Below are 22,343 nucleotides of genomic sequence, written 5' to 3'. Positions count from 1 at the left end.
ATACGTAATATATAAAAACTTATTTTTGTATGAATGATCTTAAACTTTTCAACAGTAGTGGACAGTAATTGAGATCGACTGCTTGTTTTACAATCAATGGTAGAAACTGGGACACACAATATGACGGTTTTAGTATCATAAATCAGCAACGTCACCATCTGGTCTTTATGTGAAGCATTTGCTGAATCGACTGGAAATGGACAGTTTGAAAAGATGTGAAACAATGTTCATGGTCTCATTCATGTCAGATTTTATTGCTGATCTGTAATATATTACTGAACTGTGAGTGTTTGTAAGATGGCTGATGAACTCCAAACTTAATCATGTGACGGATCTATAAGAGCCCAATGAATCAAATTAAAACTAGTTTCCAGCATTACTCGTCTCCCTACAGAGTGTAAGAATATGAGACAAAAGAGGGAGAAAAACAACAGAGTTATTTCAGATCCTCCTTTGAGCAGCTGCAGAATCAGTTCAGTCACTGTGACTCTGACTGACGGGGGTTTTTGTACGACTCTTTATCACTGTGTGAACACCCAGTTACTGTTGATTTCATGTACACTCTGACAGTAATAATGTCCAGCATCTTCAGTCTGGACTCCACTGATGGTCAGAGTGAAATCTCTTGCAGATGAACTTGTGCCACTGAATCTAGATGGAGCTCCACTGTAACGCTCCGTTACTTTGTAAATGAGGAGTTTAGGAGCTTCTCCAGGTTTTTGTAAGTACCAGCTTAAATAGTAAGTATATGAAGTAGTTATAAATAAAAACCCTCCTGCATCATAGTGAACATCACTGCTGGTTTTACAGTTGATTGTGACTGTTTCTCCTGGTTGAGCTGCTGTCATTGAGGGACTCTGAGTGACGGTGATCTGTCCTCTACACTCTGAAACACACAACAAGAAGAAAATCAACTCAAAACTTTGACAATATACTTGAAGAAATGAATTCATATCAAACTTGTGCTCCACAAACCTTGAGCAAACGCTGTGAGAGTCCAGATGAAGATGATGATGAAGGTCATGTTGATGAAGATTGTTGTGTGTGTCAGTGATGAAGTGTTAAACTCACAGCACTATAAACACTCTCAGAGCACTGAAGCATCTGATCAATATGCAAACACACTCCAGATCATTTACCTGAAGACAGTCACTCATTAACAGACACAAAATACAATTACTGAAATGAGAAAATATATATATTTTTTTCATAATATCTATTTATTTATTATATAATATTTCATTAAAGCTTTTATGTATATTGCATTATAAAAGTAGTTTAAATTCAGTTATAATTAATTACGACAAGAAGTAATGTAATAAAATGCACATATTGAATAATTATAATGCATTATACAGTTTAATAAGCCTTTATAATGCATGATACATAAAGGCTTTCAGTAAAGTGTTACCATGAATTTAAATAAATATGGTGATATGCATATTTTATTTTTTTTTTTTTTGATGGTGAACAGCACCTGTTGGGTAATCTGATCTTTAATTTTCACATTAATTTTTGTGTCAGTGTTAATTCTTTCATTCACTGATCTTACTATAAACTCTATTCATTATCATCTTCTCTGAAATTGAGGAATGTGTTTATATGATGCTGATGCTGCAATATGAACATAATAAATCAATACACTTATTACATTGATTAAGCAGAACATTTTATGATGCTGAAAAAATATAGTATTGTGAATAATAGGAATGACTGAAAATAATAGAAGATAATTTCTGAAAAATCATAACTGAAAATAAATGATGACGAAACTCAACAAAACTGATGTTTATTAGTAGATCATATTAATTTCTTTCTTCACTGTTGAGTGAGTGATAGTGTTAATATGTGAGATATTTACCATGTGAAGCTCAATTGATATTTTTCATTTAATATCCATGAATATCTGATGTTGTGTGAGTGATTGTTTGAGCAGCTGCAGAATCAGTTCAGTCACTGTGACTCTGACTGATGGAGGTTTTTGTACGACTCTTTATCACTGTGTGAACACATCTTTGATATAGTGTTCACTCTGACAGTAATAATGTGCAGCATCTTCAGTCTGGACTCCACTGATGGTCAGAGTGAAATCTGTTCCCTCATATTCTCCATTCCCACTGAGAATAGTTTCCCCCACGATTTCGACACCTCAGTGTGGAGATCGGGGAAGAACGGCAGGCTCCGGCGTGAAGGAGGCGGCCTATTACGCAGGAAGCGTTCATCTATTTTGCTTCGCTGCGGTTCAGCCTGTTTCTCGGCGGGCCAGTCGATGTTAAACTTGGCTACCGCACGAGTAACAACCTCCAACAACTCTTCATACTGGGGCGATTATGGGGCCACCTCAACACACTCAGACTCAACCTCTTCGGAGGAAGAAATCCGGAGTGTTGAGGCTGTTCCCAGGGGGGAAGTAGCCGCAGAGCGGGCTTCCGATCCCTGAGAAAGGGCCCCGGATCTACCGGGTGAGGAAGGAGATCTCCATTCCCTCCAGCAGATCCAACTGCGAACCCCATGAGTGCAGCTGCCGCTCCGCCTCGGCGGAAGCGGGGCCAGACCTGCGAGGAACGCTGGTGAAGGCTCCCTCCTTGAAGAGAGCCTTCCGGGAGCGGAGAACAGCATCTTCAGTCTGGACTCCACTGATGGTCAGAGTGAAATCACTGTTAGATCCACTGCCACTGAATCTAGATGGAGTTCCTGACTGGCGTGTGCTTGTGAAATATATCAGGAGTTTAGGAGCTTCTCCAGGTTTCTGTAGGTACCAAGCTAAATAATGTCCCCAAGAACTATGGTAATACACAAAATACAATCACTGAAATTAGAAAAGCTTAATCTTTTTTCATAATATTAATGATCTTCTAATAACAAATTTGTTATAAATTATATCAGATCATTCACTTCTGAATGCATATTCAATGCCAACTTTGTTATATTACTCTGACTGTCTCCTGTGAGACTGAGAATATTTTTGACTGTAGTTGGATAGAAACATGACTGTTAATTCCTTAAATTTATGACAAATCCATGGATGTTCCTGCAGGTTTTTAACAGACATGAGGATCATCACACACGTGTCTCTGTCAATCACTGAATCAACTGAGTTTAACTTGAGTCTCGTCACAAATGATATTCATTTTTACAGTGCTTTAGTAATAACACAGACTGCATAAAGCAGATGAAGTAAATGAAGGTAATTTGTGCTGTGAGTGGATGTGTTTGTTGGAGACTCAGTTCATTAGTGAAGCGTTCAGGAGGTTTTTGTTCAGCTGCTCTATTAGTTTGTATCACTGTGGATCACTTTCGGCAGCGGCACCAAACTGGATGTTGGCAGTAAGTAAATCATCATTTAATATTATTAATACAACAACTGACTGTTAAACACTTTCTTGCTCTATAGAAAGGATGAACTTTTTTTTACTTATGTATATATTTTATTTTTAGTTCATATTAAATGTTTGGCAGTCAAAATTAAAGATGGTTTTCATTGTCATGGCATCTTAGTTTTTTTATCCAGTGAATTATAATCATTTCTGTTATTTCTTAACTTGATTTTTTGAGTTTTCAGAGCATCGGCTCTTGTTTTTTTTATTGATAATTAAAATTATAAATTCTAAAAGGGGCATTAAAATAAAATATATAGTAGCTTGTTATTCTTTTGAAAATATAAGACAAATTTTCACATTAGTGTGTTGATTTTTAAGTAAAGCCTGCACATATTTTCAAACTGGAAATTATATGGTTGCTCAATCGTCTTTTTGTTAATATTTGAAAGGTTAATAATTTATAGTAGACATGCCAAACAAAAGTTATATTTTTGATATTTTAAAACAAACTTTTGCACCTAATTTTATCATGCTGCCACCAAAAATTGTTATAAACTCCTGCAGTTTATTGTGTTTATTCACATCTGATCTTTGATGCTTTAAATAAAAGTGACTAACATTGAAGTTGATAACGTAAATGTCTCTTCCAATTAATATATTTTACCAAACTTCTATGCATTGCTGATCACAGGCTTTGTAAAAATTCATTCAGGTCACTTGCAGTTTAATGTATTACAGTTTAATCACTGTATTAATTGTTCATGTATTTTCTTCTCAACCTAAAAGGTGAGAAACGTTTTTTTCTTTACTGAGTTGACTATTGTGTGTTTGTCAGGCGTCACTCGTCCTAAATTGAGCGTCCTGCCGCCCTCCAGTGCAGAGATCTCCTCAAAGAAGACAGCGACACTGGTGTGTGTGGCCAACAAGGGCTTCCCGTCAGACTGGAGCCTGAGCTGGAAGGTGGACGGGAGCAGCAGGTCTCAGGAGAGCAGCGCTGGGCTCCTGGAGAAGGACGGTCTGTACAGCTGGAGCAGCAGCCTGACTCTCTCTGAGCAGGAGTGGATGGAGAGCGTCTCAGTGAGCTGTGAGGCCACACGGAGCGGCCAGCCTGCGCTCACTGGACACGTGACCAGACATCAGTGTTCAGAGTAGATCTGCTGCTCTTCTCACTCGTGTCTCACATGGAGACTAACAGCACATGAGCGACTCCTTCATTCTCCACATCCAGCTTCAGTCGCTCTCATCTGCATCTGCTCTGCTTTGTGTGTTTCATACAAGACTATATGTGTGCTTTATCATTCAGTTATGATTTTATTACAGTTCAGTCAATAAATAGAATAAAATAAAATAGTGTCTTTGAGTCCTTTTGTGTCATTTTCCCCCCTTTCTTATAATACATTTATATGTGAACTTCTCTCAGCTAAAACAAGAACATGCAGCCAAATTTTGAACCTCACAGATATAGTGTTAGATCATTTTAATAAAATAAAGAGTGTTTGATTAATATATTTAGCAAGTAGGAAACTCAGTGAATGCTTTGTTTAATTAAAATTCTTAAAATCTTCACTGTTGAGTGAGTGATGGTGTTTGAGCAGCTGCAGAATCAGTTCAGTCACTGTGACTCTGACTGACGGAGGTTTTTGTACGACTCTTTATCACTGTGTGAACACATCATCACCCTCACAATCACCATCAGAATCTGTTCTACAATGGAAACTCTGACAGTAATAATGTCCAGCATCTTCAGTCTGGACTCCACTGATGGTCAGAGTGAAATCACTGTTAGATCCACTGCCACTGAATCTAGATGGAGTTCCTGACTCAAGGTTGCTGGTCCAATAAATCAGAAGTTTAGGAGCTTCTCCAGGTTTCTGTAAGTACCAAGCTAAAAAGTAATCAGAACCACCAAAATACACATCACTGCTGGTTTTACAGTTGATTTTGACTGTTTCTCCTGATTGAGCTGCTGTCATTGAGGGACTCTGAGTGACGGTGATCTGTCCTCTACACTCTGAAACACACAACAAGAAGAATATCAACTCAAAACTTTGACAATATACTTGAAGAAATGAATTCATATCAAACTTGTGCTCCACAAACCTTGAGCAAACGCTGTGAGAGTCCAGATGAAGATGATGATGAAGGTCATGTTGATGAAGATTTTGTTGTGTGTGTCAGTGATGAAGTGTTAAACTCACAGCACTATAAACTCTCTCAGAGCACTGAAGCATCTGATCAATATGCAAACACACTCCAGATCATTTACCTGGAGATAGCAGTTACACAGTTTTCCATTTATTATCTTTGCTAATAATATTTATTTACTTTTTTTAGAAACAAAAAGATGATTTATTGCATTTTATTCAGACGTTGATGCTCCAGAGCATTTAATGATCCTGTATTACAGATTTGATGAGAGCATTTAATACTGTGTTACAAATAACAGGTCAAAGGTCATTTAACAGGAAATCACCATATAAATCTTCTAAAATTTCATATAAAGCAGGTAAACATAAATGTCTTCTGAGTATTGATTATGTAAAAATGATTTCAGTGTAAATGCAATATGAAGTATTTTTGTACAAAAAGATTTTCATTTTGTGCTGTTTCACAACATCAGCTCTTCTCAACATCAGACATGGATTATTGAGTCTCATATCAGTGTGTGTGAGTGTCGTTGTCTCTTTCTCTGCTGGAGTTTGTGTTCATTTGAGTGTGACGGAGGTTTTTGTACGACACTTTCACTAGAATGAAGCACTGTGGTGGACTTTTGGTGGAGGAACTAAACTGACGATCGGTAAGTCTCTTTAATCATATAAAATTAAAATGTATTGTTTTTTTTTTTTTTTTTAAATTTAAGCAACAAGATTAAAAAAAAAAACTAATCTTAAAGTGAAAAAAATTTGCTAATTAATTAAGGTGATTTTAACTGTTTTAGTTTCATTTATTTTAAAACTTGTCTGCTATTTTTCAAATGCATATTTATATTTGTGTTATTTCATGACATTCATATTTTTTCCATTTCATTTTTTCATATTTTATATTGTTTTAAAAAAAGTATTTTCATTTTACATGAATAATTTCAAATGTTATTATTCCTCATATTTCTTGATATTTTAATATATATGTAGAGTGCATGATAGTTTCATTGATTTTTAATATTTTTCTGACATATTCAATTACATCTGAAAATACATAATTTTTCCCACAATTATTTTAAATTGGTAAATTTAACAATTAAGTTTTTGAAATGCATGACACAAAATGTTTAATGATATGGACAAAATAATCCTAATTTTTTTGTCGTCATTATCAGAAAAAGTTTAAAAAAAAATTAATAATTCATAATCTGAATATATATTTATTAATATTTATGATTGTGAGTCTCCTAATGTTTTCAAAAGAAAATATTTACATTTCTTTTCCAAATACATAAATTATCAATTTGCATGTGGACATTTTTTTAGTTTGAGATTAAACTTACCTTATTCATGAAGGCTCTGAATTATTATAAGATTTACCTTATATAATGTCTGCTTTAGAGAACTGATTTTTATTTAAAGTAGTACATGATACATTTAATAGTAGTGAATACCAATTTAACTAAGAATATTTTTAAACTTAGTTCATGATATTTGTGTATAATGAATGACAGCAGTGATGTGGAATTACAGTAAAGATGAACTGATTGTGATTTTGACTGCATTATCACGTCTGCTCCAGTGAAGATTGTAGCTGCAGATGTGAATAATTGAGTTTTGTGTGTGTTTGTGTGTTTCAGCTGGTCCCGCAGTGAAGCCCTCCGTGTCTCTGCTGCCGCCCTCTTCTCTGCAGATCTCTGGAGACTCAGCCGCACTGCTCTGCCTGCTCAGCTCTTACTCTCCACAGGGGGCGCAGGTGAGCTGGACGCTGGACGGGTCAGAGGTCACCGAGGGGGTTCAGACCAGCGCAGAGAGCGAGCGGGACGGACGCTACAGCCGCAGCAGCGTCCTGAGCCTCAGCAAAGCACGCTGGGAAGGTGCAGATCGCTTCGTCTGCAGAGTAAAACACAACGGAGCTGATCAAGAGGCCTCGTTCCTCAAGAGCTCCTGCTGATGTTTCTCCAGTGAAGAGCAGCAGGATTCACAGCAGTCACGTGATTTACAGCTCAATACTGAAACAGTCTTTCAATGTGCTGCCATTGATGTTCATTCAATAAAGCTTCTGAACGCCTTACATTTGTGTTCGACTGCATCATTGATCAGTGTGTCGTTCCTTCACTAAAGTTTGAGCTGCTGTTGATGATTGTAATAGTTGAGAACAGCTGCATTTAGCAGTAAATGTGAACTGAAGCTCTTGGGGTTTGAACATGGTCACTGGAGACGGAGCTGCTCTATTCTGAGACCATCAGAATCACTAAAGCTGCCAATGCAAATCTGATTTTCACCTCAAACTCACAGTTTCACTGTTTGATTGGTTCAACGCTCTGAACTGGAACAGTTTCACTTCTGCTCATGGAGTGATGAGACAGTTATGGAGTTTGAGTGTTAGTTTCATAAGGCAAGTTTATCATGATTGTAGTAGAATCTACAAAAACAAAATGCAAAAACTACATTATTGGAAAAATGTGTGTTTTTTTGTTTGATTTGACATAAATTTGGCTCAGAATCAGAGCCTATTTGAATGATACACATCTGTCACAGGACAGATCACAGTCTAATAGAGCTGATTTCACTCCTAACTCAGTTTTGAGCACATGTGTAGTTCCTGTGTTTGGTCTCTGTGTGTCAGTAGTGAGTGATAGTGTTTGAGCAGCTGCAGAATCAGTTCAGTCACTGTGACTCTGACTGACGGAGGTTTTTGTACGACTCTTTATCACTGTGTGAACACATCATCACTGCTGACCATCAGAATGTGTTCTGCAATGAAAACTCTGACAGTAATAATGTCCAGCATCTTCAGTCTGGACTCCACTGATGGTCAGAGTGAAATCACTGTTAGATCCACTGCCACTGAATCTAGATGGAGTTCCTGACTGGAGGGTGTTTGTTAAATAAATCAGGAGTTTAGGAGCTTCTCCAGGTTTCTGTAAGTACCAAGCTAAATAATGTCCCCAAGAACTATAATAATACACATCTCTGCTGGTTTTACAGTTGATTTGACTGTTTCTCCTGGTTGAGCTGCTGTCATTGAGGGACTCTGAGTGACGGTGATCTGTCCTCTACACTCTGAAACACACAACAAGAAGAAAATCAACTCAAAACTTTGACAATATACTTGAAGAAATGAATTCATATCAAACTTGTGCTCCACAAACCTTGAGCAAACACTGTGAGAGTCCAGATGAAGATGATGATGAAGGTCATGTTGATGAAGATTGTTGTGTGTGTCAGTGATGAAGTGTTAAACTCACAGCACTATAAACACTCTCAGAGCACTGAAGCATCTGATCAATATGCAAATTAACTGATCTTGTATTTAAATGAGCTTCTAAATGAAGATTGTCTTGTTCAAGATCCTACTTTTATGTAAAAAATCACAATGTCATGGTTTATCAGTAAGTGTGGACCTAAAAATGTGATATAAAATTTACAACAAATTCAAACCATTTGAAAAAAAGACCCCTGATGGCACTCTGTTTTCACTGAAATGTAAGTGAAATTTAAAAATATTAAAATTTTTCAAACCACATGAAAAAACCCCTGTAAAAAAATTAAATGTTTAATAAACAGTGATAAATATCTATTTAAAATTCTGCAGTAGCATTACAGTTTAGTCCCATGAACATACTTTTGCCTTTCATGCCTTTTGATTTGTCTTTTGCACTGACTTTTATGATGTGAAATTATGAAAATGAAGGTTTAACATAAACAAAAATTAAAATCTAAACTAAAAATCACAGTTGTCAGTTATTTTAAATACATTTTTGTTAAATGTTCAAACAAGTCATTATAAAATGAATTTTAAATTGATCAAAACCAAAAGTAAAAAACTGTAATATTGTGAAATGTTTAAAATAACTTTTCTGTTTGAATATAAAATGCAACTAATTGCTGTGATCAAAGCTGAATTTACTCCAGTCTTCAGTGTCACATGATTGTCAGGTGTGTGTAGCAGGCAGGCAACGATTGGAGAGTAAAGGTTCAAACTATTTGATTTTAATAATAATAATAATAATTGAAAAGACAGGCTGACAGGGAGTACACACAACTAAAATGGACTACGAACAGACAAATAATAACTGAACAGAATGGGGTATAAATACTTGGACAAATGGGATCAAATCAAAGACACGTGCAGGGTAATTAATCAAAAACCATAACAACACATGAGGAACAGAAACACAAGGCAGGAGAACATGGAAAATGGAACCAATAATAAATTTCATATATGTTTTAAAATATTTAATATATAAAAATGTATTTTTGTATGAGTGATCTCAAACTTTTCAACAGTAGTGGACAGTAATTGAAATCGGTTTTACAATCAATGATAGAAACTGGGACACACAATATGACGGTTTTAGTATCGTAAATCAGCAACGTCACCATCTGGTCTTTATGTGAAGCATTTGCTGAACCGACTGGAAATGGACAGTTTGAAAAGATGTGAAACAATGTTCATGATCTCATTCATGTCAGATTTTATTGCTGATCTGTAATATATTATTGAACTATGAGTGTTTGTAAGATGGCCGATGAACTCCAAACTTAATCATGTGACGATCTATAAGAGCACAATGAATCAAATTAAAACCAGTTTCCAGCATTACTCGTCTCCCTACAGAGTGTAAGAATATGAGACAAAAGAGGGAGAAAAACAACAGAGTTATTTCAGATCCTCCTTTGAGCAGCTGCAGAATCAGTTCAGTCACTGTGACTCTGACTGACGGAGGTTTTTGTACGACTCTTTATCACTGTGTGAACACACAGCTACTAGGACAGTGGACACTCTGACAGTAATAATGTCCAGCATCTTCAGTCTGGACTCCACTGATGGTCAGAGTGAAATCACTGTTAGATCCACTGCCACTGAATCTAGATGGAGTTCCTGACTGGAGTGTGTTTGCACCATAAATCAGGAGTTTAGGAGCTTCTCCAGGTTTCTGTAGGTACCAAGCTAAATAATGTCCCACAGACCTATAATAATACACATCACTGCTGGTTCTACAGTTGATTTTGACTGTTTCTCCTGGTTGAGCTGCTGTCATTGAGGGACTCTGAGTGACGGTGATCTGTCCTCTACACTCTGAAACACACAACAAGAAGAAAATCAACTCAAAACTTTGACAATATACTTGAAGAAATGAATTCATATCAAACTTGTGCTCCACAAACCTTGAGCAAACGCTGTGAGAGTCCAGATGAAGATGATGATGAAGGTCATGTTGATGAAGATTGTTGTGTGTGTCAGTGATGAAGTGTTAAACTCACAGCACTATAAACACTCTCAGAGCACTGAAGCATCTGATCAATATGCAAATAAGCTCATCCTGTTTTTAAATGAGCTTCTAAATGAAGGTTGCTCATTTATTTCATTCTGTTAATCATTGTATCTGCTCATCATATTGTTTAAAGTTTTGTGCAATTATTATGACTGGTGTTTGATCATCTGGCAGTTTATGACAGGATTGATCATGATTATGAATGTATTAAAAATGTTTTTTTTTTTTTTTATTATTCTTTTTTTTATAGGTTTTTGTACTTGAATTAAACACATGTATTTCAGCTCAGTTGGTTTGAAGGTCCTAAACATCACTATAATGTTACGTCCTGTCAATGCTCTAACTGCAGAAATAAAAGTAGTAATTACATTTTTTTTGCTGGAAAATTGGAAAAATGCAGCAATGCACCAGTGATGACAGAGTAAGCAGGGTCTTAAATATTGTGACACTAACCCTGCCAAACACAACAGTGGCCACAAGTGATGTGTGGAGGGTTTTAATGACCTCACATTTCACTTAAACCATCAAAATATGAAAGGAAAAAGAAAACACTGATCAGCGTTGCTAACTACTTTCAATTGAAAGAAGCTAAAACAGTCGTTAAATGTAGCTGATGAGGATGAGATCATAATGGCAAGTTCACTGATCTATATAAATATAAATATGTCAGTGGGAGAGTGTTGTAATCTAAGGTTTGTCCAACAAATTGATGTTGTTGCTAGGTTTTTAAATAAAGTCTCAAAAGGGGTGAGGAAGTCACTAAACACTTAATACTAAATTGGCAACATTGACAATGACGACAACATAATCAGTTATTATTTTTTTCCTCTCTTGTTTTTGCATGTGTTCATAATTTCTTTGCATGACAGCATGGCCAAAAATTAAGACTGCACAATTTGGCATGTTTCATTGCATTATTATCAGAAATAAAACAATTGACTCCAAGCAAATATGCTTACAAAATCAGTAACACATTTTTTTTCCCTCTTGGCCACTATTACAGTATGTGGCAGTTCATTGACTTTCCAACTGACTGTCAAACCATGCTGCAAAAACAAGCCATTTTTATGAGGATTGTGGGCTTTCTTGGAGTTATTGGAACTGTTGATGAAACTCATGTTCGCATCATTGCTCCAACTGTAAACGAGGAGACACACCAATAGAAAAGGATTTCAAAACATCAATAATTTGTGATAATTTTGCACAATGCAAAGCATTTAAATACATTTAAATATTAAATAGTGTCTTAATTAAATGATTTTATTGTAGTTCCATCAAATGATTGGTGTTGTGCTGCTGTGACTTCACATGAGTAGGTTCACTATTGCCTGTTTCAGAGTTCAAGGCTGGCCATTTTGGGTGGACATCATTGTAGTCCTTAGTTAACAACACTTAAGTGTCCTCTTACTCAACACTTAAGAATCAGTCTTAGACTTTACTGAAAGTTGCTTTTAGTTTCTTTATAAAAGACTCCTACTATTAGAAAAGGCATACTTTTTACTAAGAATTTTATGACACTTAAGTCAAAGTTTAAGACTGTTCTTAAGAGCATTTCTGAGAAGTTTTACACATACGGGCCCAGATCACAGTCCAATAGAGCTGATTTGACTCCTAACTGAGTTTTGAGCACACGTGTAGTTCCTGTGTTTGGCCTCTTTGTGTCAGTAGTGAGTGATTGAGGGAGGTTTTTGTAGGACTCTTTATCACTGTGTAAACGTTGGACCACTATGTGCACTGTGACAGTAATAATGTCCAGCATCTTCAGTCTGGACTCCACTGATGGTCAGAGTGAAATCACTGTTAGATCCACTGCCACTGAATCTAGATGGAGTTCCTGACTGGCGGACGTCTGCATCAAAAATCAGGAGTTTAGGAGCTTCTCCAGGTTTCTGTAAGTACCAGGCTAAATAGTATTTGCCATTCCAAATGTACACATCTCTGCTGGTTTTACAGTTGATTTTGACTGTTTCTCCTGGTTGAGCTGCTGTCATTGAGGGACTCTGAGTGACGGTGATCTGTCCTCTACACTCTGAAACACACAACAAGAAGAAAATCAACTCAAAACTTTGACAATATACTTGAAGAAATGAATTCATATCAAACTTGTGCTCCACAAACCTTGAGCAAACGCTGTGAGAGTCCAGATGAAGATGATGATGAAGGTCATGTTGATGAAGATTGTTGTGTGTGTCAGTGATGAAGTGTTAAACTCACAGCACTATAAACACTCTCAGAGCACTGAAGCATCTGATCAATATGCAAACACACTCCAGATCATTTACCTGAAGACAGTCACTCATTAACAGACACAAAATACAATTACTGAAATGAGAAAATATCTTCTAATTTTTCATAATATTATATCTTCTAATTCAAGCCAATTTGTTATAAATTATATCAGATCATTAACATTCTGAATAAATCTTCAAGACCAATGTTTTAGTATATTATCCTGACTGTCTCCTGTGAGACTTTGAGAATATTTTTGACTGTAGTTGGATAGAAACATGACTGTTAATTCCTAAATTTTTTGTCAAATCCATGGATGTTCCTGCAGGTTTTTAACAGACACTTTATAATGCATTATACAAATTGTTTTAAGTAATTCAGGCTTAATTTGCAAGATATAATGTAATGTTACCATAAATTTAAATAAATATGGTGATATGCATTTTATTTTTTTAAAGTGACCATGAACAGCACATATTTTTTTTTTTTTTGTTGGTGAACAGCACCTGTTGGGTAATCTGATCTTTAATTTTCACATTAATTTTTGTGTCAGTGTTAATTCTTTCATTCATTGATCTTATTATAAACTGTATTCATTATCATCTGCTCTGGAATTGAGGAATGTGTTTATATGATGCTGTAAATATCTGTATTATGAACATAATAAATCAATACACTTATTACATTGATTAAGTAGAACATTTTATGGTGCTGATCTTGAAGTTTAGAAAGAAAAATGAGCATCTGAAAGTAAAAAATAAAAAAGTAAAATAAAAGAAAATAATTTCTGAAAAATCATAACTGAAAATAAAGAAATGGTCAGAAAATCATAATTGAAATAAAATAATGATGTTTAAAATTATGTTTATTATTAATTTAATTTCTTCACTGTTGAGTGAGTGATAGTGTTAATATGTGAGATATTTACCATGTGAAAGCTCAATGGATATTTTTCATTTAATATCCATGAATATCTGATGTTGTGTGAGTGATTGTTTGAGCAGCTGCAGAATCAGTTCAGTCACTGTGACTCTGACTGACGGAGGTTTTTGTACGACTCTTTATCACTGTGTGAACACAGCTTGACTGTTGATGGCATGAAAACTCTGACAGTAATAATGTCCAGCATCTTCAGTCTGGACTCCACTGATGGTCAGAGTGAAATCTGTTCCACCTCCTTCTCCATTCCCACTGAATCGACTGAAACTGTCATCATAGAGTTCATCTACACTATAAATGATGAGTTTAGGAGTTTCTCCAGGTTTCTGCTGATACCAAGCTAAACCATAGCCATATATCCCAGCATCAGTTTTACACTCTATAGTGGCGTCTCGTCCTTCAGAAACAGTCACAACTTCAGGTTGAGTCACAGTGATTCCTCTGGATGCTGCTGACAACAACATTATATGTGTTTAATCAAATTAAATCAACATTAAAGAGTCAAAAATGAGCATCTTTCACTTCTGTTACCTGAAATAAAAGCTGTCAGAATCCAGATGAAGCTGCTGAAGAGATTCATTGTGTTTGTTGGTTTTGTACCGTGGTAAACAGCAGTGTGTTATAAAGTGTTTGAGTCTGAACGCTATAAACACTCGGAGCGCTGAAGCATGTGCCGATGCAAAGTGACTCTCTGTGGAAAAACCCTCCTGGAGGAAAACAGACATGAAAATGCACATGCAGATGAAAACTGAGCCTTTAAATGTGTTTCAGTCTCATGATCCAATGGTGTGTGTTTTCACTTCTTTTAGAAATCTGGAAATCTTTTCTTTTTCATTCTGTGTGAGTCTCTGGTTCAGACTACAGGTTTTCTGATGATTCAGTGACAGAGTTGAATCATTCAGAGAAACAAGTTTGTCACTGTGAACTTCATGAGAGGGCAAAGGTCATCAAAACTAATTAAAAACTATATTTAGAAACCCCAAATTAAGATGTGTAAAGAAAATGTGATCAATACAGAGTCTGATTATATTATCTATTTTTCATTTTTATTTAATTCCTAGTTTTCATGCATCAAGAGATATTTAGAGATGATGAGGTGTTTTTATAAAAGTCAATTTAGTCCAATAATCCATGTCTGATGTTGAGAAGAGCTGATGTTGAGTCTCATATCAGTGTGTGTGAGTGTCGTTGTCTCTTTCTCTGCTGGAGTTTGTGTTCATTTGAGTGTGACGGAGGTTTTTGTACGACACTTTCACTAGAATGAAGCACTGTGGTTGACTTTTGGTGGAGGAACTAAACTGACGATCGGTAAGTCTCTTTAATCATATCATTAAAATGTATTGTTTTATATTATTTAAGCAACAAGATTTAAAATGATAAAATATGTTAAAGTCGAAAAAAAATATGAAGTGAAATATATTTAAGGTGAATTTAACTGTTTCATCATTTATTTAAACTTGTCTGCTATTTTTCAAATACATATTTATATTTAGTGTTATTTCATGACATTCATATTTTTCAAAGGCATATTTCATATTGTTTTAAAAATGTTTTCATTTTACACAGTAATTTCAGATGTTATTATTCCTATTATTCCTAACATTTCATTGATTTTTAATATATTGAGAATATTTTCTGACATATTCAATTACATCTGAAAATACATAATTTTTCCACAATTATTGGTAAATTTAACAATTAAGAGTTTTTAAAATGCATGACACAAATGTTTAATGATACGGACAAAATAATTCAAATTTTGTAGTCGTCATTATCAGACAAAGAGAAAAAAATTAATAATTCATAATTTGAACTTACATTTATTAATATTTCTGATTGTGAGTCTCTTAATATTTTTCAAAATACTATATTTAAATTTCTTTTCCAAATACATAAATGATCAATTTGCATGTGGACAATTTTTTAAATCAGTTTGAGATTAAACTGTACCTTATTCAGAAAATCTCTAATTATTATAAGATTTACCTTATATAATGTCTGCATTCGAGAACTGATTTGTATTTAAAAGTACATGATACATTTAATAGTAGTGAATATAGATTTAACTGAGATCATTTTGAAACTTAATTCATGATATTTGTGTTATATGAATGACAGCAGTGATGTGGAATTACAGTAAAGATGAACTGATTGTGATTTTGACTGCATTATCACGTCTGCTCCAGTGAAGATTGTAGCTGCAGATGTGAATAATTGAGTTTTGTGTGTGTTTGTGTGTTTCAGCTGGTCCCGCAGTGAAGCCCTCCGTGTCTCTGCTGCCGCCCTCTTCTCTGCAGATCTCTGGAGACTCAGCCGCACTGCTCTGCCTGCTCAGCTCTTACTCTCCACAGGGGGCGCAGGTGAGCTGGACGCTGGACGGGTCAGAGGTCACCGAGGGGGTTCAGACCAGCGCAGAGAGCGAGCGGGACGGACGCTACAGCCGCAGCAGCGTCCTGAGCCTCAGCAAAGCACGCTGGGAAGGTGCAGATCGCTTCGTCTGCAGAGTAAAACACAACGGAGCTGATCAAGAGGCCTCGTTCCTCAAGAGCTCCTGCTGATGTTTCTCCAGTGAAGAGCAGCAGGATTCACAGCAGTCACATGATTTACAGCTCAATACTGAAACAGTCTTTCAATGTGCTGCCATTGATGTTCATTCAATAAAGCTTCTGAACGCCTTACATTTGTGTTCGACTGCATCATTGATCAGTGTGTCGTTCCTTCACTAAAGTTTGAGCTGCTGTTGATGATTGTAATAGTTGAGAACAGCTGCATTTAGCAGTAAATGTGAACTGAAGCTCTTGGGGTTTGAACATGGTCACTGGAGACGGAGCTGCTCTATTCTGAGACGATCAGAATCACTAAAGCTGCCAATGCAAATCTGATTTTCACCTCAAACTCACAGTTTCACTGTTTGATTGGTTCAACGCTCTGAACTGGAACAGTTTCACTTCTGCTCATGGAGTGATGAGACAGTTATGGAGTTTGAGTGTTAGTTTCATAAAACCAGTTTATCAGAGATGCATTATGATTGTAGTAAAATCTGCAAAAACAAAACACAAAAACTACAACACTGAAACTGAGAAAAATTGTGCTTTTTGTTTGATTTGATGTCAATTCATCTCAAAATCAGAACATAACTGAGTAAAAACCCATCAGTCACAGGACAGATCACAGTCTAACAGAGCTGATTTCACATCTAATGCAGTTTTGAGCACATGTGTAGTTCCTGTGTTTGATCTCTGTGTGTCAGTAGTGAGTGATAGTGTTTGAGCAGCTGCAGAATCAGTTCAGTCACTGTGACTCTGACTGACAGAGGTTTTGTACGACTCTTTATCACTGTGTGAACACATCTTTGCTGTTGATATAGTGGTAACTCTGACAGTAATAATGTCCAACATCTTCAGTCTGGACTCCACTGATGGTCAGAGTGAAATCTCTTGCAGATGAGCTTGTGCCACTGAATCTAGATGGAGTTCCACTGTAACTGTCTGTTGTTCTATATATTAGGAGTTTAGGAGCTTCTCCGGGTTTCTGTAAGTACCAGCTTAAAAAGTATTGTGGTGCACTATAGTTTTATATATGTGCATATATTACATTTGTGTATGGTTGACCCCAAATATTTCAACAGTAGTGTACAGTAACTGAGATCGACAGCTGGTTTTACAATCGACTGGGACACATAATATGGTGGTTTTGTTTTAGTATCATAAATCAGCAGCGCCACCATCTGATCTTTAAGTGAATCAATTGCTGGACCGACCTGAAAGAGACAGTTTGACAAGGCATGAAACAATGATTACTGTATCATTCATGTGAGATTTTATAGCTATAAATTAAATTTTAGTTTCTATTACTGAATCAAAGTTTACTCATTCATTGCAGGAGGTGTAGCTGCGTGACTGAAAACAAAATAAGACGGCTGCTGGGCTCAAATCTTCATCATGTGACGAATCTAGAAGAGCACAATGAATTAAATCAAAACCGCAAAGGGCAGATTCAACCAGTCCAGTTTCCAGCATTACTCGTCTCCCTACAGAGAGTAAGAACATGAGGAGACAAAAGAGGGAGAAAAACAACAGAGTTATTTCAGATCCTCCTTTGAGCAGCTGCAGAATCAGTTCAGTCACTGTGACTCTGACTGACGGAGGTTTTTGTACGACTCTTTATCACTGTGTGAACACAAGGTTACTGCTGATATAGTGTATACTCTGACAGTAATAATGTCCAACATCTTCAGTCTGGACTCCACTGATGGTCAGAGTGAAATCACTGTTAGATCCACTGCCACTGAATCTAGATGGAGTTCCTGACTGGAGGGTGTTTGCATAATAAATCAGGAGTTTAGGAGTTTCTCCAGGTTTCTGTAAGTACCAGTGTAGAGGCTGAACACCCCAACCCTGGTAAACGTCAGGGTTTGTTTTACAGGACATGGTAACTGTGTCTCCCGGTTGAACAGGTTTCACTGCAGGCGTCTGAGTGACTGTCACTCCAGCTGCTGATTCTACATCAAGAAAAATGAACAAAAATTCATAATTCAGTATTTGTTGAAGGACAGTATTTCTAGCACAGATGATCAGTTTGAATAGAGTCTGTTTATTTCCTCACCTGTGAAACAGCAGCTAGTGAAGATCCAGATGAAGATGGTGATGAAGCTCATGGTTGCTGTTGGTTCAGATTCTCAGTGTTCACAGAGCTGTAAAACCTCTTGAAGCTTGTGCTGCAATGCAAATCGTCTCTATGTAAATCTGTGTACGGGTTACAGCAGATGATGCACATAAAATATAACTGTGTTTGGATGTTTTTTCGTGTTATTAGTCAAAAACTTTAATTCATATGTCTGAAGCTCCAGGTTTTCTGATGATTCAAATGACAGTTGCATCAAGAAACAAGAATGGCACTGTTACTGTGAACTCTGTGAGAGGGCAAAAGGTCATTCCAGAGGTCACAGGTCATCAAAACTAATTAAAAAGTTTTGAGTAGATTTCAGTGGTTTTGTGTGTAAACAGATATTTCTTGAGAAAACGTCGTGTTTACAGAAGAATGAAAGAAAAAAAAAAGACTGGATAGTGTAGGGTTTTAGGTCAAATTAAAGTGATTCAATTGAGAATCGAATCCAAAGGATTCAGAATTAACTTGATTAACTGATTCAAAGTTAGTAATTTAACTTTTATCAACTGTTCGTCCACCGAACGTTCAACTTAGGGTATTTTACCAACTCTGGATGTTTATATTATTCCCGTGGCCATCGGATTATAATATAAACAAAATATTCGTTCGTTATGAGCTAGGTAGCAACATCTAGGGCACAGGCAATAGCGTGATGAACATAAACACAAGACAATGTTCTTTTCAATGAAACAAGAATTTATTGAACTACTCTAAGATACATGAACTAAACTACTAATGATTAAACACACATACACACACTCACACACACATGCATACGGTTCAAGGAATGAGAGTCTATGGAGTTTGAAGGGAATCCCAAAACTACTAGTATCTGCTACTAGTTCTTAAATTGCAACCTGAGAAAACCATAAAAGCAGAGATTTATCTTTTAGCTGCTTAAGGAAATTTAGCACCAGTTCAGCAAGAGATTAAGGAGACCTTGTTTTACTTGCGTTCGGGTTTTCCTCGGTGGGCTCGTCTTAGCGGAGGGAATCACGCCACTTCTGATTGGTTGCTTGGTTCTTTGGATGACGTCTTTGGAAAGCCTTCGGTGGTGATTGGTCAGTTGGAGAGGCTGGATGAAGCTTCGGTTGGTTGCTTGGTTACACGGATGATGCTCTCGGAGCTCAGGTGAGCACTGGCGAAGTGTTTCTCTCGGGGCGAGCGGCTCACGCTGTTCACGCCGTTGGGGTGTTTCAAGCTGCTTCCGCTGTTCGGTGTTTCACACAGCTTGGTCAGTTCAAGCTTCGGTTGACTGACTGGTTATCAAGCGTGATGAGCTGGAAGTTCTTTGCAAGTCAGCGTTGCGGGTCGCAAGGACTTTGAAAGTTTCACGAAGCTTTAGCTGGTTCTGTAGAGTTCTGGATGGCACAGTCGCGTTGTGATCAAGCTGGAGCGCTGATGAGAGCGAGCTGAAGACGAGAGGCGGACTCAACAGGCAAAGGGCAGATGCAACAGGCGAAAGGCGCTGTGTTGTGCTGGACATTTGAATTTAACCGGGCCGACGAAGTCCGTCCCATGAAGTTGCGTTCCAATCATTTGGGTTGCAAGGCGGGGCTCCGCCCATACTGTTGCTCATTTGTGTATATTTTAGCATAATGTCTTTCTGTCACATGGAGGCAACTTTCCTGCAAGAGTTTGTTGGTCTCTTCACTAAGTGTTGAAATGCGAACCTTGTACATAATATCAACCTTTCATTCACGTCAACATCTTGGAAATAAAATGAGCTTTCATTTAATACCAAACATCGGGGGGTGGTGGAATTGTAAATTAGTCTTTTACTGTGTTTCTTGCATGGGTTTGACCGCGGCTGATCCAAAGGTGATGATAAACCATTTGTGGCTTCAAGTGGTTCCAGCAGAGAACAAGAGTCCTCTGTCCTCCTGAACTGATATTGATCTATCACTGGTTCAACCTTGCGGTGAGAAGTCAGCATAGGACAGGAACTGGTCAAGACGCGCTGGCGTCATGTAAGCTCCCAATCTGTTTTTATGGTCGTCCCAAATGGCCCACAGAAGATTTTGAGTTGTTCTCTTCTCTGAGGCCTTACAATAGAGAAAGCTCTGTGTTCATGTAGACGGAGCCTAACAGAGCTGATTTGACTCCTAACTCAGTTTTGAGCACATGTGTAGTTCCTGTGTTTGGTCTCTGTGTGTCAGTAGTGAGTGATAGTGTTTGAACAGCTGCAGAATCAGTTCAGTCACTGTGACTCTGACTGACGGAGATTTTTGTACGACTCTTTATCACTGTGTGAACACTGGATCACCTGCACAGCCACCATGAGAATTTGTTCTGCAATGAAAACTCTGACAGTAATAATGTCCAGCATCTTCAGTCTGGACTCCACTGATGGTCAGAGTGAAATCACTGTTAGATCCACTGCCACTGAATCTAGATGGAGCTCCTGACTGGAGCTTTTTAACAAAATCAGGAGTTCAGGAGCTTCTCCAGGTTTCTGTATGTACCAGAATAAACAATCACCCTCATTAGTATTCCTGTACACATCTCTGCTGATTTTACAGTTGATTTTGACTGTTTCTCCTGGTTGAGCTGCTGTCATTGAGGGACTCTGAGTGACGGTGATCTGTCCTCTACACTCTGAAACACACAACAAGAAGAAAATCAGTGAATTTACCACAGAGAGAAAAAAAGACAACAAACAATAATCAAGACTCAAGAGAGAAACACATTCAACAGCCTGACAGCAGCTCTATCAAAACTCTTTCTGCTGCTCATCACAAAACACTGAGATTTAAACTCCACATCACAGCTGATCACAATCATCACTGCAGCCTCCTGATTGGTGCAGAGGAGGAGTAAGAAATTCAGTATCAGCTTGAGATGAAATTACTTTTTGAAAAAAAAAAAAAAAAAACAAATACATCTTTATGTTGCTGATGATTCACAATGACTTTACACTGTATGTACAAACACAAAACAACATATGACACCAGTATTGTTTGATTTTATATCAGTTTACAACTCTGATTCTGAGCATAGTTGAGTCAAACTCATCTATCACAGGACAGATCACAGTCTAATAGAACTGATTTCACTCATGTCTTAGTTTTGAGCACATGTGTAGTTCCTGTGTTTGGTCTCTGTGTGTCAGTAGTGAGTGATAGTGTTTGAGCAGCTGCAGAATCAGTTCAGTCACTGTGACTCTGACTGACGGAGGTTTTTGTACGACTCTTTATCACTGTGTGAACACCCAGTTACTGTTGATGTTGTGTAAACTCTGACAGTAATAATGTCCAGCATCTTCAGTCTGGACTCCACTGATGGTCAGAGTGAAATCACTGTTAGATCCACTGCCACTGAATCTAGATGGAGTTCCTGACTGGAGTGTGCTTGTTAAATAAATCAGGAGTTTAGGAGCTTCTCCAGGTTTCTGTAGGTACCAAGCTAAATAATGTCCCCAAGAACTACTGTAATACACATCTCTGCTGGTTTTACAGTTGATTTTGACTGTTTCTCCTGGTTGAGCTGCTGTCATTGAGGGACTCTGAGTGACGGTGATCTGTCCTCTACACTCTGAAACACACAACAAGAAGAAAATCAACTCAAAACTTTGACAATATACTTGAAGAAATGAATTCATATCAAACTTGTGCTTCACAAACCTTGAGCAAACACTGTGAGAGTCCAGATGAAGATGATGATGAAGGTCATGTTGATGAAGATTGTTGTGTGTGTCAGTGATGAAGTGTTAAACTCACAGCACTATAAACACTCTCAGAGCACTGAAGCATCTGATCAATATG

The 22,343-nt window shown here is 37.1% G+C and overlaps 1 pseudogene and 10 gene segments (V, D, J or C); 3 read left to right on the top strand and 8 right to left on the bottom strand.

The window, feature by feature from the left end:
* Window positions 1–506: 506 nt before the first annotated feature.
* Window positions 507–1,178, bottom strand: LOC127158032 (immunoglobulin kappa variable 4-1-like). The segment is given in 2 exon segments: window positions 507–886; window positions 976–1,178. Coding segments are annotated over 2 exon segments (414 nt in total).
* Window positions 1,179–3,181: 2,003 nt separating this feature from the next.
* On the top strand, window positions 3,182–4,679 carry LOC127158030 (Ig lambda chain C region-like). The segment is given in 3 exon segments: window positions 3,182–3,187; window positions 3,276–3,327; window positions 4,156–4,679. Coding segments are annotated over 3 exon segments (375 nt in total).
* A 208-nt stretch (window positions 4,680–4,887) lies between these two features.
* LOC127158033 (immunoglobulin kappa variable 4-1-like) lies at window positions 4,888–5,497 on the bottom strand. The segment is given in 2 exon segments: window positions 4,888–5,331; window positions 5,421–5,497. Coding segments are annotated over 2 exon segments (405 nt in total).
* Window positions 5,498–6,980: 1,483 nt separating this feature from the next.
* On the top strand, window positions 6,981–7,535 carry LOC127158029 (Ig lambda-3 chain C region-like). The segment is given in 2 exon segments: window positions 6,981–6,993; window positions 7,102–7,535. Coding segments are annotated over 2 exon segments (327 nt in total).
* Window positions 7,536–8,193: 658 nt separating this feature from the next.
* Window positions 8,194–8,765, bottom strand: LOC127158040 (immunoglobulin kappa variable 4-1-like; annotated as a pseudogene).
* A 1,278-nt stretch (window positions 8,766–10,043) lies between these two features.
* Window positions 10,044–10,780, bottom strand: LOC127158035 (Ig kappa chain V region 3381-like). The segment is given in 2 exon segments: window positions 10,044–10,547; window positions 10,637–10,780. Coding segments are annotated over 2 exon segments (384 nt in total).
* Window positions 10,781–12,431: 1,651 nt separating this feature from the next.
* Window positions 12,432–13,061, bottom strand: LOC127158037 (immunoglobulin kappa variable 4-1-like). The segment is given in 2 exon segments: window positions 12,432–12,772; window positions 12,862–13,061. Coding segments are annotated over 2 exon segments (375 nt in total).
* Window positions 13,062–13,881: 820 nt separating this feature from the next.
* On the bottom strand, window positions 13,882–14,634 carry LOC127158038 (immunoglobulin kappa variable 1-8-like). The segment is given in 2 exon segments: window positions 13,882–14,362; window positions 14,443–14,634. Coding segments are annotated over 2 exon segments (375 nt in total).
* On the top strand, window positions 14,626–16,589 carry LOC127158031 (Ig lambda-3 chain C region-like). The segment is given in 3 exon segments: window positions 14,626–14,697; window positions 15,171–15,219; window positions 16,156–16,589. Coding segments are annotated over 3 exon segments (426 nt in total).
* A 1,333-nt stretch (window positions 16,590–17,922) lies between these two features.
* On the bottom strand, window positions 17,923–18,580 carry LOC127158039 (Ig kappa chain V region K29-213-like). The segment is given in 2 exon segments: window positions 17,923–18,412; window positions 18,517–18,580. Coding segments are annotated over 2 exon segments (387 nt in total).
* A 3,095-nt stretch (window positions 18,581–21,675) lies between these two features.
* On the bottom strand, window positions 21,676–22,337 carry LOC127158034 (Ig kappa chain V region 3381-like). The segment is given in 2 exon segments: window positions 21,676–22,113; window positions 22,203–22,337. Coding segments are annotated over 2 exon segments (387 nt in total).
* Between the last annotated feature and the right edge of the window lie 6 nt (window positions 22,338–22,343).

This window comes from Labeo rohita, unplaced genomic scaffold (assembly GCF_022985175.1).
Source record: "Labeo rohita strain BAU-BD-2019 unplaced genomic scaffold, IGBB_LRoh.1.0 scaffold_1311, whole genome shotgun sequence".
Classification (NCBI taxonomy): domain Eukaryota; kingdom Metazoa; phylum Chordata; class Actinopteri; order Cypriniformes; family Cyprinidae; genus Labeo; species Labeo rohita.
The sequence above is the reverse complement of the archived record's forward strand: the minus strand, read 5'-3'. Positions and strand labels throughout refer to the sequence as shown.